The 17,834-nt window shown below is 33.1% G+C and overlaps 1 protein-coding gene across 3 annotated transcripts; it reads left to right on the plus strand.

The window, feature by feature from the left end:
• Positions 1–1,364: 1,364 nt before the first annotated feature.
• LOC127846648 (coiled-coil domain-containing protein 124 homolog) lies at positions 1,365–14,195 on the plus strand. Of its 3 annotated transcripts, XR_008033593.1 has the most exons (8): positions 1,368–1,653; positions 5,790–5,851; positions 7,289–7,419; positions 7,739–7,994; positions 8,306–8,436; positions 8,755–8,945; positions 11,046–11,271; positions 12,945–14,194. XR_008033593.1 is itself a non-coding variant. In XM_052378084.1 (7 exons), exons 2-7 carry the CDS (start codon positions 5,833–5,835, stop codon positions 13,000–13,002), a joined length of 786 nt encoding a protein of 261 aa, XP_052234044.1. In that variant the 5' UTR covers positions 1,372–1,653; positions 5,790–5,832; the 3' UTR covers positions 13,003–14,185. The 3 variants fall into 3 exon arrangements, 1 of the variants encoding a protein (XP_052234044.1); XM_052378084.1 differs by lacking the exon at positions 11,046–11,271 and having other exon boundaries at positions 1,372–1,653; positions 12,945–14,185; XR_008033594.1 differs by lacking the exons at positions 7,289–7,419; positions 7,739–7,994 and having other exon boundaries at positions 1,365–1,653; positions 12,945–14,195.
• The last annotated feature ends 3,639 nt before the right edge of the window (positions 14,196–17,834 follow it).

Consider the following 17,834-nt stretch of genomic DNA (forward strand, 5'->3'; position numbering starts at 1 on the left):
GTACATGAATGGTATACACTGTGTTTCATTATTTGATTCTTCAGCGAGACAGGTAAACACTCGTGTGTTGATTTCACATGGAAGAATTGCTACCCGAATTACGTGCGTAAACCTATCCCTTTATCATTTAAATTTATCTTTTTGATACTTACGACTCTTGGACATTAAACGGTGCAATATTCGATTCGCGCGTTACGTTTTGGCGTTCATGTATTTTCTGTCTGAATACGCGCATTTAGTTTGTGATTAATTCTGGGATAAGTGTGAGGTTCTGCTAGTCCTTAAACCGGTTCAAATCCCAATGCTTTGATTTGACCGTTCCAAGGCGATGATTCCATTTTTGATCATGTTATATGTATAGTATATGTTTTGTCATAAAAGTAGTGGGTAAGAACAACAATTACTCTACTGATGTAGTTTCTGGAGTTTTCTTGTTTGTTACATCAAATACTAACTTAAAACTTCAAATATCATGTAACCTGTTATTGTTACTGTTTTGACTTACTATAAGCTCATGATTTCATGATGAAGATCTAGCCTATACAATAAATCCACGCAATAAGATTTTAATATCAATAATAAAGATTGTGTTAATTTTCATAAAACATCAGACTTATGTTGTTTTGAATTGTTCTTTAAAGCAATCGGTTTCATTTTTTGAAGTGTATTTTATGATAAATACAGTTCGCAGTCTACATTGTCATTAAGGCAATGCATAACGCGAAATTCTTCCTGGTCGTTCATTGGACTCAAATGGATTTAAACATGTACACCACAGAAGGAGTTTGAGTAAACTGAATCCAAATCAGTATAGCGCATATTCCAAATTTGAGGACATATAACAAAACACATTATAAATACATAGCTGCACTTTGAATTGAAACGAGACATTGTTAAGCGTGCTTGACACTTGATCTTGTGTAACGTCGGTATGGAGGGCTGTATTCCATATCTATACTAAATGTGAGATCATTTTTTTAAATTTGTTTGATGGATTCCCATTGGCATTTCACAATTGGCAAATATTAATAAGAATCAATCAACAGACAAGCGTCAAACATTAACTGTTAACTTGTATTTAGCAAACACATAATATAACTGTCAGTAACACGCATGAATCACGGGCCTACCATAGAGTTGCAATGCATACCGTTCTGTTGCAAGTTTAAGCATGTCATTTGATCAAAACTGAAAGAAAGAGACAGAGCATCGGACAAGTACTTATAACTTCTGAACAGCACGCCGTTACAAAACTTTATACTAAATGCCAAGGATGTAATATAATATAAATAGAACGCAGCATATGTTACAAGATGTGTTTTATTCCTTCTTTCGTTTTCCGATAAACTGTAATGGATGGTATTTATGCACATTACGGAAAATGTGTGTGCATTTTAGAATGAAGAATTTTAAATTATAATGTGTCAGACTATGAACATGTAAAGACGGATTGATTTTATGATCTCCGAATATAGGTTGTACTTATTATAGCGTGTACCTGAACAGTAATGTTCTTTCATGTTAACATAATTATGAACAGTTTGTGCTAATGATCTATGTGTTAAGGTTGATGGATTCATATAAATATATTTGTGAAAAGTTTGGGATGGATCGTGTTTAGGAGATGTTAATTTCATTTATTTGATTATTAAGGTATGCATTTGATAATTATTTAAGAACATTAAGTACGTTATAAAAACATAATTATTTAAATTATTATATATATTTATTAAGTGATACATTATTTACTACATGAACATAGTATGGTAATACATTATGTCGCTTGTTCCATTATTTAAAATTATTGTGTTCCCCTGTACCATATAGCTGGTACCCGGCTTGTACCCGGATTGTGCGCCTGACACATCACAATAATGTCAGACGCAATGCTTTATTTGCCCTATATTTTGTCGACAAAACAGACGTTGATATAAAAAGCATAAGGTTTTATTTTAATATCAAATATACATTGAATGCTATAAAACGATGATTGCATGCGGCGTGGAAACTAGCAATGCTTTATTCGATGAAGTAAACGAATAATGTTTCAATCTGTTTGTTATACTTGTTTACGTATACAAATAATTAAAGAGTGGTAATTTTTGACCACTCTTCTCATAATAAAGTCAGCAAATAGTTAATGAATATAATTTGTTAACTCTTTAAAACAATTATTGATTACAAATTGCTGGAAAACATAACTTAAGAAGCCGACATATGTCTCCACATTGTTTTATCCGTTTATTCTTCAAGATTAATTTTTCAGTATCAAGTTTCAAAGATATATATCATCATAGAAAAAGTCGCGGTTGCAACAAACGGGCAGCTTTTTCACTTTCCGGTTTTCAAATTCACTGTTAATATGTTTTTACTTGTAATAAGGTACATTGTATAAATCTTTTGTAAAACCGTGTTAGAATCGAAATAATTCGTGTACGTTATAGTTTGTTGTCGAATAGCCCAAGGCCGGAAGTTTAGATGATTGGTTTTAAATCACTCGTGCTTCGCACTCATGATTTAATCCATACGCATTTAAACTTCCGACCGTGGGTTATTCGACAACAAACTAAAACGTACACGAATTATTTCTTGAGTATACCAACATTCGGTATATTTCTAAATATCCTAACCATGGGAACGTTATATTTGGACATGTTTCTTGAGGTACGTAATTCAGTGTGTCTAAAGCATTGTCGTACTAACCATTAACAATTAAGACATAACCTGATGGAACACACGAAAGAGATGCTTGTATTTAGCCATGTAAAGTCTTGTGAGTTTCAACTAAATATGTACAATTTAATTAATTACAGTTCTGATAGTTGACGTTTATACCTTTATACAATATATGTCTACAAGTGACATTTTAAACTATGCAAATGTCAAAAGCTTTTCATATTTCAAAGTTAAACGTGCAGGAAGTTCAATCAATTAAACTCAAATAATATAGTTTCACACACATAGTAGTTTTGAGTAACACATCCTTTGCAGGTGAGAAAATACATGCATGTTTTATTTTGTTGAACTGTTGAATGTCAATAGCCATTTAGAGAAAGATTAAACAGATAGACGTCGTTTTTAATGTAACGTCTTTATATCAAAAGATCCCTTATTTAATATCAGCATATTAGTATATGACAATTAATTGAACATTGACGTCTTGCCCTTCCTCCCATTTCAACACAGTGCAACAAATCTAACCCCTCAGTGGGGTCGTCTTTCGTACCGGCCGGTGTTCTTTTTTTCTAAATATAATACACGACGCGGATGAAAAACGTCAGTATCAGGATCGATACATTGGAACTTAATTACAATAGGTGCTATATAAAACATGACTGCGTTCTATCAAGTGAGCTTACACACAATGACGTGTGAGTCATTCAACAATCACTTATTAGACTTATTACAGTATTTAGCTAAAATAACTAAATGAAGATAATCTTATTTTATTTTTTTCTTTCTACAATTATTTAGTGAACTTTAAAACGATAGAGGTGTCTAGTTATGAAGTAATTTTGGATTCATTATAATTTACATTGTACAAAAAATTTAATAATCGCAATTTGGGGATGGTAACTCGGTTCAAATTCACATTCTTTAATGTCAACGAATTATTTAAATATTTTACACGGTACGTTGTTGTCTCATTTATTATAGGAATTATCTGCTTTTGACATATCTTAAAGGTTTATTAATGACATCGAAATGTGTATATAGTAACGCGAAATATCTTATTAAATACGATTAACTGTTGAAATTAATCAAAGACGACATCTTTGCAGGACTTATACAATTGTATTAAATCCATCATTTTTAAACGTTCATTTTATGACATAAAAACTTCAGGGCACGAACAGTTTCATTCCAATGAAATAATGTTTATCAACTTTTGAAAGTGTCTGGGTAATGATCTTTCACCTGTTGACATGTCTTTTCTTTGACAAAATATCACGCACAATTATTAAATTCACGTCAGACCCCGATTTCACGATAGTGAATAAGGACAACGTGATCAAAGAATATTTCCACTGCACCGCGTCATTTTGACTTATACAATCCGTGACAAAACACTGCATACTTAAGTAACTAGACTGTTAACGTTAGATCTGTTTTATTTCTTGCAATAACGGCTCACATTGGGGATGTTATCAAAGCATTTGGCAAAATGGTTTACATGTTCATAATTGGATGGATGCTGAGTATTTACGTTTCAATGTATGTTATGTGCACTGTTTTTGTATTAAATTTATAAAATACTTGAAGTGCTTGTAGCTAAACTTAAGGGCAAAGTTCAAGTTCGAATGTTAATTGCATGAAACATTTTAGAAAATTCTCAAAATAAACTCAAATTCAAATAGACAATATACATGCCAAAATCAGCCGTTTAGTAGGGACAATTATATGTGGAAAAGTTATACATATGTTCTTTTATATTAAGAATACAGATAAGTATTGTTCGTTATATAAGCAATACGAAAAGCGTTTAAGTCTCATTCATACAGTCTTATTAGCAGCATATACTCTTGTAAATTGAAACAAATACATTAATTAATGAAGCTTTATGTCAATGAAACATTTTAACATACGGTAAACATGTTTCGATCAGACTAGTTAAGAACACTTCAGATAATAAAGTTATCAAACAAAAGTAATGATTTCTCATAAAGGTATACAAGACAAAATCCTCTTTCATTACGATTATTAATTTCAATCTTGCAAATTCATTTACAATCATTTATAATATTAAATCTAAATAGTTAAATGTAATATGAAACATATACTTTAAAACATCTCTTTGAACAAAAATGACATTTGAATGGAAACAGTTATATAAATCAAACACATATTTATTTATACATACAATCTTGTCAAATTAAATCATAGTTTACAATTAAGATGTCACACTGCAAATGTAGATGCACCACTTCCCTCTGTATTAAAGAGCGGTATTTATTTAAGCTCACCTTTAACATTTCGTGATGACCCTGAGAAGGCTATGTGCGGCGTCCGTCGTCGTCTGGTGTGATGTGTCAATGTTTAGCTCGCTACCACTATATTAGCAGCTTTTTTTCAAATCTTATTCTATCATGGTCTTAATGTTTACATAGACAATATCAAAGACGAGTTTGAATCTGGGTCACGTGCGTCTAAAAACAAGATAAAAAGGATCAAACCTTTGAAAAACCTGTTAAGCACCCAGAGGCCACAAGTAAAACTAATCTGTATGGACCTTGGTCACACTTTTTATCTGAGTCAGGTTTGAATGCAGGTTGCGTTCGTCTAAAAATATCTCTAGGTTAAGTTTTGGAAATCCATGTTACCACAACGGATCGTATTTAACCCTTATTATATGCTTGACAGATTTCACTCAGATTTGTACATGTGAATTACCCACATGTAAAGATGTTAAGATGTTAAGAAGGAAAGACATTTTTTCTGCGACCACTTTTGGCCGAAATATGGCCTTGTGACTATTTTTATACTATTAAATGCATGCATGGGTCTCATAAATTTGCGAACTAAACTTTTTAATTGTTGTTTTATTATTTCGTGGCAAGTTTAACAGCTTAATAAGCTGAATGTGGGGTTGATTTTAAGTTTGATTGCGACCAATTTTAGCGGAACAATGCCATTAGCCTTTGCGATCATTGTGAAAATAAAGTGTAGAAACATGTTTCGGCGGGGCATCAATGTATGTTACCCATATAAATTGTATGAGCTCTTTAGTTTCTTTCTTGTTTGAAATGAATTTGCAAATAGGTCAACCATCCTTAATATCATTCTTTCAGAACGATGCATTGATGCGCATTACTGGTCACAATCTACAACATAATGAACGGACAGAGATTAAGTAAGACTTCTTAAATTAAGGTTGTTATAATAATAATAATAATGATAAAGAATGATACTAATAAACATACTTCTACTACTACTTCTACTACTAGTGCTGTTGCTGCTACTACTACTTCTACTACTATAACTACTACTACTACTACTACTACTACTACTACTACTGCTGCTGCTACTACTACTACTACTACTACTACTACTACTACTACTACTACTACTACTACTACTACTACTACTACTACTACTACTACTACTACTACTACTACTACTACTACAACTACTACAACTACTACTACTACTACTACTACTACTACTACTACTACTACTACTACTACTACTTCTACTACTACTACTACTACTACTACTACTACTACTACTACTACTACTACTACTACTACTACTACTACTACTACTACTACTACTACTACTACTACTACTACTACTACTACTACTACTACTGCTACTACTACTACTACTACTACTACTACTACTACTACTACTACTACTACTACTACTACTACTACTACTACTACTACTACTACTACTACTACTACTACTACTACTACTACTACTACTACTACTACTACTACTACTACTACTACTACTACTACTACTACTACTACTACAACTACTACTACTACTACTCCTACTACTACTACTACTACTACTACTACTACTACTTCTACTACTACTACTTCTTCTACTACTACAACTACTACTTCTACTTCTACTTCTTCTACTACTCTACTACTACTACTACTACTACTACTACTACTACTACTACTACTACTACTACTACTACTACTACTACTACTACTACTACTACTACTACTACTCTACTACTACTACTACTACTACTACTACTACTACTACTACTACTACTACTACTACTACTACTACTACTACTACTACTACAACTACTTCTACTACTACTACTACTACATCTACTACTACTACTACTACTACTACTACTACTACTACTACTACTACTACTTCTACTACTACTACTACTACTACTACTACTACTACTACTACTACTACTACTACTACTACTACTACTACTACTACTACTACTACTACTACTACTACTAGTACGACTACTACTACTACTACTACTACTACTACTACCACTTAGTATTATAATTATAATTACGAAATACTACTACTAATAATAATGATGATTATAACAATTATGATTTTAAATATAACAATGCTTATAAAATTATAGTGATAATTATTATTAATATTACTATACTGCTTATTGAGATGTGCATATATACATGAATTAAAAATGCTTGACCCTGTGATATTATAAACTTTGCGAAAGTGTACTCGCTATAATTAATTCATGTCTATAGATCCAATACGATTACTCACTATATTTTGTATCATTTTGTATCAAATCTCCAGTAAGTTTATATATTTATGATAATTACAGCCGATGACATATGTCGAAGCGTCCTGAACAGGGCTCACAAGAAAATTGTTGAGGAGATGGACCCAGAAAAGGTGCTGGAGAAACTACGAGAACGAGAATTTCTAACGCATGAGGATTACAGTGCCATTGGGGTATACAATGCATTCACAAAGCCTGGTTACACAATACATTAGTGGTGTAACTATGAATTAATATTTCAAATGTTTAATGAATCGAGAACACTTAACGTGCTTCTTTGAGATAGCGTTTATAGCGAAACGGTATTTTTCAAAATTATTTTACTTGCTTTTGACAAGAGTGGTATTAATAAGAATAAATCGTCAATGGGATGCATACAAACACAATTGGATATAGCTTTGCATTGCATTGCCAAAAAATATTTTTTGCTTTTACATGTGGCAATTTAATCTCATTAAAAGTGTTTAATTTGTTGACATTATGTATTTTCAGAGAGTGGCCGACAGGTCCACGAAAAATCGCAGTATTGTCGGTAAGATCAGACAAAGCGGCAAAAAGACGTATTGCGATTTCAAAACAATTCTTGAGGAAAACGGTCAGAAAGTAATAATTCTAGAGCTCGAGTTAAAAGAAAGAGAGTTAGGAATCGAGAATTCTGAATATTCTTTGCACCCGGCTGAAACTACTACTACTACTACTACTAGTACGACTACTACTACTACTACTACTACTACTACTACTACTACCAGTTAGTATTATAATTATTATTACGAAATACTACTACTAATAATAATGATGATTATAACAATTATGATTTTAAATATAACAATGCTTATAAAATTATAGTGATAATTATTATTAATTTTACTATACTGCTTATTGAGATGTGCATATATACATGAATTAAAAATGCTTGACCCTGTGATATTATAAACTTTGCGAAAGTGTACTCGCTATAATAATTAATTCATGTCTGTAGATCCAATACGATTACTCACTATATTTTGTATCATTTTGTATCAAATCTCCAGTAAGTTTATATATTTATAATAATTACAGCTGATGACATATGTCGAAGCGTCCTGAACAGGGCTCACAAGAAAATTGTTGAGGAGATGGACCCAGAAAAGGTGCTGGAGAAACTACGAGAACAAGGATTTCTAACGCATGAGGATTACAGTGCCATTCGGGTATACAATGCATTCACAAAGCCTGGCTACACAATACATTAGTGGTGTAACTATGAATTAATATTTCAAATTTTTAATGAATCGGGAACACTTAACGTGCTTCTGTGAGATAGCGTTTATAGCCAAACGGTATTTTTCAAAATTATTTTACTTGCTTTTGACAAGAGTGGTATTAAAAGAATAAATCGTCAATGGGATGCATACAAACACAATTGGATATAGCTTTGCATTGCATTGCCAAAATATATTTTTTGCTTTTACATGTGGCAATTTAATCTCATTAAAAGTGTTTAATTTGTTGACATTATGTATTTTCAGAGAGTGGCCGACAGGTCCACGAAAAAGCGCAGTATTGTCGGTAAGATCAAACAAAGCGGCAAAAAGACGTATTGCGATTTCAAAACAATTCTTGAGGAAAACGGTCAGAAAGTAATAATTCGAGAGCTCGAGTTAAAAGAAAGAGAGTTAGGAATCGAGAATGCTGAATATTCTTCGCACCCGGCTGAAAGGTGAGTAACCGATTCAATAATATACGAAAGGTGGTTTTTAATTTATTATAATGGGTAACAATGTATTTATTGTGCAAAGACAATCAAGAACAACGTGTATTTAATAATGCCGTATAAGCATAGAAAACAAGATACTTGTGAGTTTACAACCGATATATTCAATATGTCAAAAACTCGCATAGCTCAAGATAAGTTTTTGTTAAGAGGCTATGAGAACAAACTAACACTACCAGGCGAGTTCGAAATATATACAAAAAATTGTTTCGGACAGTAGCTTGAAATGTACCAGAAACGCTATCATGAAATATATTCTTGTCCGCTAGTCTTTATTAAAGGCCAGTGACAAACTACTAGAAAATAGTAATGAACGAAAACATTTTAATTGGTAAATACTTAACATATTGAATTCAGACTGACAAGTCACCTGATTTGAAGTATTTAATATGTAGCAGGTATCAGTTAATTTGTCTCAAAAAATTTCATTTCGTTTGCGTATCGAAATTGTGTTGAACGCCTGTACGCAATTTCATGGCAAACTGCTTATATAACGCTATCTGAGCAGGAACGTATGTACAAAGGTCACTTTACAAACGAGGATAAGGTTTCTTATGAAAGCTGTTTTGGTTATTTATTTTACAATAAAACATATGCTATAAACGGAAATAGAGATTATATCTCTGTCTAATAAGTCAACCCACATCTAAAAACATTCAACCTTCGACGAAAAGTGTATTTCTTATGTTTTACCATTTTTACGACGATACCATGAGATTGTTTAATTGTTATTTCACCAGAGCACTCAAGATGAGCTATTGTTATCACCTTGTGTCCATCGTCGTGCTGTGGGCTGTATGCGGCGTTCTCTTTATGTCGTAAAATTTTAGCTTGTTACCACTGAAGAGGTTTTATTGTTCATCCAAACTCGATTTTTGGAAAAGGCCACATGTACGGCTCGATCTGGAAGGAGCTTGGTCATATTGTTTATCTTAAAAATTGTCTTGGTTAATTTTGAATCTTTGTTACGAGGCTCTTCAACCTAGTTTACGATAGCAAATCTTCAAAAAACATGGTACCACTAAAGGCCACATTTATGACTCACTATTGATACAAATTGTCAAAATCTTGACAATATCCAGTACGAGTTCGAATCTGGGTCACGTGCATTTAAACTTGGGCACAATGTCATCTTAAACTTGAATAATGTTTTTTATGCATAATACTATGGCTGAACTAGTATTTGGGTCACATGCCATATTCAAACTAGGTAACCTGGTCGAATGTTATTGACAAAAGTAGTAACCACGCTATAGACCCTATTTGTCAATCAGTCTTAATTCAAAATGATCAAACTATTCCTATTTACAATATCTGGAACAGGTTCGACGCTAGGTCAAGTGCGTCTAAAAAGTATGTCACATGGTCCAGATTTAGACAAACAATGTTACCATTATAGTCCACATTTGTGCCTTATTATCGATGCAACCGATCAGAATGTTTATCTTTCCAATAACTTAGTCGATTCCATTTATTGGTCATGCTCTTTAGAAACCATGTCTTCGGGTCTTATAAAACCAAAGCCAAAATGAGAGTGGCTGCTATATGAACTGTTATACAAAAAGGATCGAACTTCTTAATTATTTCTCAAGCGATTAAATATAATCTTAAAGTATGCAATTCCCATATATTTTACCTTCGAAATACAATTGTTTCTATCGAAATCGCACACTTATGCCTGTGTTATTTTAGCTCGAACGTAGCAATTTGCATGGCTTTCATTTACCAATTTATCTTGCGATTGACCTGAATCTTGAGATTTGTGAACGTCATGAAGTATGCATGTGAAATATTATTCATTTTAAGTAAAATGGTACACCTATGCCTGAGTAATGTGTCCTTGAACTGAGACAGAGACGTGGCTGTCATATCACATGCTATTATTTGTGAAGTGAATCATTGCAACATATATCAAGCGATTACATTAACACTTGAAATAGAGGTCACTTCAATATATTTTTACATTGACAATATACAATTTCTGCCATTAATGTGACAAATATATGCGGGTATTAGTAACGTTTGTGATAAAGCGTTATTGTTTAGGATGGAAACTGACCAAACACCAGAACCACCTGCACAAATGCGGCGGCAACCTACAGCGGACAATCCATTGTTCAATTAAGATCGTAGAGTTCTTGTTTAAAAACAATTAAAAAAGACTTGCATGACGGGCGACTGATTAAGCTTGACAACATTATGGTTGATCAGTTGAAGAGTATTTGTAGGACGGAAAATAAACTAAAAGGTGGATTTGGAAAAGTGTACATATGTGAGTATTATAGTTAAGCTGCCGAAAACAACTATGTTAAATAACAATGAGATACATTAGTGCTAGCATGCTATATAACACAGTACTAACCGATAAACATAAACTCGAGAAAAGATGAGAACAGCAGCTTAGAATGGTCAAAGCATAAACATTGTCGGCTTGAGCGTGTTAGCCAAACCACCGTCAACGTAGTACGCAACTAGTCACCAAATACATACGTTTAAGTACCTATCAACACCATTATATTGCATATTAAACATAACATAAATAATTAAGGATATCAATTCCATTATAAGAAGTGTCGTCTGCGGACTCAACATAGTAATTTTGTCCTGACATGAAATCACAAGCATTATATGGATTTTAACAAAATAATTCCACCTGTTCTAGCTAACGAGCGAGCTCCAGGATTCAACATCAGAGTTGTCCTAGAAGAAATTGATTTGCAAACAGTGGATTTGTCTCAAACTCGAAAGCTAGGATCAGTTGCAAATGCAAGTTGTTTGCGTTTGATTTATATTTTGTTGTATGTGCAGTTTTTTCGCATGCGCAGAGCTCTTCAGAAGTATTTCCTCTTGTAAGCATTAATGCAGTGTAGTGTAAATCATCTGAATCAATACGGACTTATCATTTGTATATAATTTTATTGCTTATCTGAAGAAAGTTTTATATATATATATATATATATATATATATATATATATATATATATATATATATATATATATATATATATATATATATATATATATATATATATATATATATAAACACCTCTTCCTTATATCAAGCATTGTAAATTTTCCGGCTACGCGCATGGATTTGCGATGTTCCTATTAACATGGCCACGTCCCTTGTTATCAAAAGAAGAATGATTTTGAATGTTAAAACGACTTCATGTATGGACCAATTCACGCGTGACGACACAATCAAGTATCTGATCTCGTACGGGCACGAAGGTAAACATAAAGCATAACAAAGGCCGATGAAATAGAGCGTAGTCGACAAGTTTTTTTGGATTTGACAAGTTTATTTTTAGACATGCCTACGAGTTGTTGTTCTACAGGATGCAAACAGATGAAAACTTATGGTAGCACTATACAGTTTTTTAGCCTTAGTGTCGAATTGGCAGGGGAGAAATTTCTAATAAATAGGGATACAATGAAACTGAGCAACAATAACAGTGTTTTACAAGTTTAAAGTACATGTATCAGATTTGAGTGGTGGTGGTTTGAAATGCATGCTTAGTGAATTCGAAAATGTGTCCAGTGCATAGCCAGTGTCTCTGCTGGGCTGCCAAGGTCATGAAATACGAACATGCTGGTTTCTAGCTCCAAAGGCTAATTTTGCATGAATTTTAAAGGTGCCTCCACTCAACTGAATTTCTGTGAAAATCCACGTGGATGACCCTAGGATTCTTCGGTGTCGGTCAAATATCTGGTTAGTGATGCAGTAAAACAGAAAGTGTTTAATGAACTGGCATTTGCAGTTTAGTGGTAAATTTGTGTTGAAAATCACGGAAATGGCCGCCAAAACAGGTGACATTCAGACCCCAAAATTGGCTGATTTTTCATGATAAGAATATAGAGCACGTGGCTGCACCATGGCTATCCATGTATTGTTTGGAAGAATTACCCCAAACAATACTGAATATATGTTTTGTATGATTTCAGGTGTAGACGTTGTGTCAGCAGTGAGGACGGACAGTGCCCCCACCCCGGCAGCCAGTAGCCGATTTGTGAAAAACTGTAGTGTTTCCCCTTAAGGTTCAGTAATTCGGTTTTATCGCTTAACTTAAGATAAAAATCGAAGAATGAAATGGAGAACTGCAACGAAACGAATATAGGTCGAAAACCACAACAAGCTGTGGGAACCATCATATCACGTGAGACGGTGCAGTCTTCATGTTGTGTCCGGTACTTAAAACTTAGTATTTACGATAGAGAAAAAACTAATTTAAATTAATTATTTTAAACAGTTAAAACTGTACTTGTTTATCTGTCTTTTAACATGATGTGTAGTTTGTAGAGTTTATCACTTTTCAAGGCAGTAGCAACATTATTAATTGAAGCGTTGTTGTTTTGTTGTCTCATAAAAAGAAACAAATAAAATAATTAAAAGAATATTGCGGACGTCATCATGTCGTACTATTACATATTGTTTTACAGGTCAACCGTCTACACATGATTTTTCTTCTAATAAGTTTATGTGAAATAAATAATGTTTCGAAGGTATTTAAAGTGCTGAACCTGAGATCATCTGTATGTTTTCAATAACAACACCTTTCAGCTACCCTTTCCTTATATATATATTTATAAACTATTGATTCGAATTTCGCTTTCATGTAAAGTTTTTTTTTATATGTTAAGCAAAATGTAGATGTTTAATACAATTACAGTGTCGAATTCAACATATATATTTCCTAGAATATTCTATCTTTGCCTATGTAATTAGTTAGACAATTATTAGAAAAAAGTAACATGCTAGTCAAATTCACTATTTCTGCTGCATGTGTATATAATTATATTGATAAATCAAACCAGATTAAAGTGTTTATATTATTGTAATTTTTTTTCTACAAAATGAACATGCGTGTCACTGTATATTATTATATGGAAACTACACAATTAAACCAAATACAAGTGTTTATATAATGTTACTTGTTCTTCAAAATCTACATGCTTGTCAAATGTTTCTCTTGTATGTTTATATTGTTTACAATTTATTCTGCAAATTAAGGCAAACACATATGATCTTATGATCAAATTAAGTCAAAAAAAAATATTATGTATATGTAATGATCCTGATAAAACTAATTCTGTACAAATTTACATGCATTAAATCACCTCAATAAATAGCAATTCATTATATTAAAATAATTAAACTTAAAAAAGTGCTTACTTCTGCACTAGAGTGTTTGATCTTAAAAAATCTCTGTATAATACTGTTTGTCATAGCGACTGACTTATCAACCTATATATTTGCTCTGTTTATCTGATATTTTTATGACTGAATTATTAAACTTATATATCTTCAATTTCTCTATAATAACTTTTTCCGGAGGTTTTACGCAAAGCTTTCAGATATTAAGCTGATTTTTATGCCCCAATATGTTGGCATAGTAGAGCAGTCGGTCAATCTGTCAGGCAATCCGTCTGTCCGTGTCCGTCTGTATGTATGTTGACCTACATGACCTACAGATGAAGTATTAAATTCGTTCCGGTCCGTTGATTTTTTAAGACAAACGTGCCTTTGACTGATCAGATTTTTTTCAAGGGAAGTAATAAGCTTTAGAACGTGATACATTTTATTTTTCATTCGTTATGTACAAGGGCTATTTTCGACAATGGAAGTAATTTTTTTTAAAGGATATAATCCAAGATATGAGCTAATATTAATACAACGTAAAATGCATGGAGATGTGAGACAAAAGTGGGTATATATCTTTTCTCTATTATAACCGTTTTCCCGATGGTTTTACACAACGTTTTCAGATATTGATCTTACTTTGGTATGTGAGTCTATATAAATGACTAACAGATGCAGTGTGGAATTCGTTCCTTTCCGTTGATCTGTGGCGAAATTATGGGCCTTTGACTTAAAGCAATTTTGTCAATATTAACCGTGTTCCATGTTTTATTTTACGCAAAGCTATCAGATATTGAGCTATTTGCATCTACCTAAATGAACTACAGAAATTTGTTTTCTATAATAACGGTTTAAAGATATTTAGCTGATTTGTATGCTCCCCTGTAGTCTGTCTGTCTGTCCGTGTCCGTCTGTCTTTCCGTCCGGAATTCCGTTTTCCGGAGGTTTTTTACCCAACGCTTTAAGATATTGAGCTGTTTTTGGTATATGAGTCGACCTACATGACCTACAGATACAGAGTGAAATTCGTTTCTGTTCGCGACGAAGATATGGGTCTTTGATAAATCAACTCCGGAAAACGATTATTATAAGGAACTTATAATAATCGTTTTTCCGGAGTTGTTTTACGCAAAGCTTTCAGATAATAGGCTAATTTTTGGTATGTGAGTACCAACCTGCCAATAACGACCACTCAAGGCATTTGGTCGTTGTGGTCTTTGTTCACATGTGGTCTTTATTGGCAGGGTCGATTGAAATTTTGCAAAATATGCTAGTAGGCTTTTAACAGGTACCTTAACTACCAATGTACGCGTTCATCCAAGTTCAAGAACTTGCGCTTGGATGCCATAATGGTTAACGTTTACTGACAATTTACTTTAATCTATAATCTATGCACGTCTTATCACGGAGAAATTTAAGTAAGGAATGAATATCAAAATGTATGTGCGTAGTTGGCATCGTTATTGTAACGAAACCGTAAATTTCATTAATTTGTTGGTGTAAGCCCCAAACTTTTCTTTGATATTTTTCGGCAATAAGTACCTTAATCGCGATACATTAAAATAAAAAAGCAACTCTTCTTACACTTTTGACAAACTGTGAAATGCATAAACGAAGCAGGCGGCTACCCATAAGCAATGTGTGTTTAAAAAAAACAACTGCTATCGAGTAAAGTGAACTGTGACTTGCCAATATCTCCATTACGACCGACCAGTGCACTGGTCAGATGTTTATCACGTGACTATCACAGCATCATGGCGGCCTTAGTTTTATTGACGGTTGTGAAAGGAATACAAGATTATTTTTTTTTGCAAACCGATGAGAACGTACAATGTTTAATAGAAAATGCTGCAAAAATATCGTATCGTTGTATTAATAAGTTAATGTATGCTGTTTTGTCAAATCAAAATTATTTGTATTAAAACGATTTTGTTAGTAAATCAACTTTAAATTTGGGAATGTAAAATGGTGGTCGCTGGTCATTGGAGTGGTCGTTGTAAGCTATCAAAATCGACTTTGGGAATGTAAAATGGACGTCGCTTGTCGTTGTTGGCAGGTGGGTGTTATTCGCAGGTTCCATATATAGTGAAATCGTTCGGGGAGAAATCGATGTGGTCGTTATTGACAAGTGGTCGCTATTCAAAGGCGGTCGCTCCGGCAGGTTAGACTGTATGCCTTCATTATCCACAGATAAAGTGTGAAATGCGTTCCGGTCCATTGATTTTGGGCGAAGAAATTGGGGTTGGACTTAGTAATGTCCTCTAAAATAACCGTTTTGAGAGTTGTTTTACGCAACGATTTCATATGTTGAGTTGATAATGTGTATGTAAGGTTACCTAAATGACAAACGGATGAAGTGTGAAATTTGTTCCGGTCAATTGATTTTTAGCGAAGTTATTAGGCCTTGGAGTTAGAAAGTATCTGTATTATAACCTTTTCCGCTTTCTTTATACTGGACGCTTTCAGATATTTAGCTGAGTTTGGGTAGTTGAGTCTATCTACATGACAGGTGAGTTTCGTTTTGTTACATTGATTGTTGGCTAAGTTATGGGCCTTGTTTTCTCTCAAATATTGTCGTGCGGCTTCAAAGCGCAGTTTGGCGCATTGTGTTTCACAAACGCAGCTTTTGTTTAAATCATGGTTTGAAACACGCCTTCATTTAGTTGGTTACTTGATGCGCAACGCTGAACTTTCAACCTTTTACTGTTATGATGAGTTTTGAAAAGTATTGAATTTCAATCATTTCCTATTTTTCATAGGAATTATTAACGCAGTTAAACAAAAATATCACGCTTAAGCACTTATAAAGCGTTTAAAAGCCTTTTATTCCCAGTAGCCTACGATTCATCTTAGCTCACACAAAGGGTACACAAACTATGAACGAAATAATTAACCAAAACGAGTTTACGCCAATTTGCATGAATAAATTGTCAAATAGTTTTAGAAATATTGAAACAAAATAATGGCGACACACACTTAAAGCAGCAAAATTGTACCTGTCCTAACATGGCCTTGTACTACATGTTTTGTTTTTTTAAATAATCTGAGGTTATGTAATGAATGGGTACTTTTGTCAAGACTTTTTCAGTAGTTGTTAAAAGTAGTTATGAATTGTCAAATATTCCTTTTACAATTGTTGTTTATATTGCCACCACTTATCCAGTTCTTGTGAAAAGAGACATAAGAAGTCAGGTATTGTCAAATATTTCTTTTTTTGCAAATGTTGTTTATATTGCCATGTTAAAGCTTTTGACGGTAAAATGTATAAGATGTATTCTAATATGCATGTATAGTGTGTAAACTCTGTAAGGTATGGAGTGGGATGCCCTCTACCAACACACACCTTTTTACAATGAAAATAAAATGTATTCAACGGAAAAAACAGCATGTTGAGGGCATCTCTTGCAAAAAAGTGTGGACATGATTTTTTCTTTCCAAGTACGTTGATCTAATAGTATACATTATACTGCACGCCCCGATAAATTATCTGATATTACAACTAATATATGATTTTATTTTGGACTTATATTATCAAATGTATCTTTTCATTGTTTAAGATTCAGACCAGTTAAATGTTATTTAGTATTACAAGGTCGCAGATAGCTATCATATATTCAATTGTTTTTTTAATATGTGATTAGATCTATATCGTTTAATATGCCTGTGTTGTCATAGTTTCGAAACGCATTTACTGA

Source organism: Dreissena polymorpha, chromosome 9, assembly GCF_020536995.1.
Source record: "Dreissena polymorpha isolate Duluth1 chromosome 9, UMN_Dpol_1.0, whole genome shotgun sequence".
Lineage (NCBI taxonomy): Eukaryota > Metazoa > Mollusca > Bivalvia > Myida > Dreissenidae > Dreissena > Dreissena polymorpha.

Excerpts from the sequence above, each read along its gene's own strand:
- LOC127846648 (XM_052378084.1), top strand. Across the intron at positions 7,420-7,738 it reads AGGATTACAGTGCCATTGGG|AGAGTGGCCGACAGGTCCAC; the intron begins GTATACAATGCA and ends ATGTATTTTCAG. Across the intron at positions 8,437-8,754 it reads AGGATTACAGTGCCATTCGG|AGAGTGGCCGACAGGTCCAC; the intron begins GTATACAATGCA and ends ATGTATTTTCAG.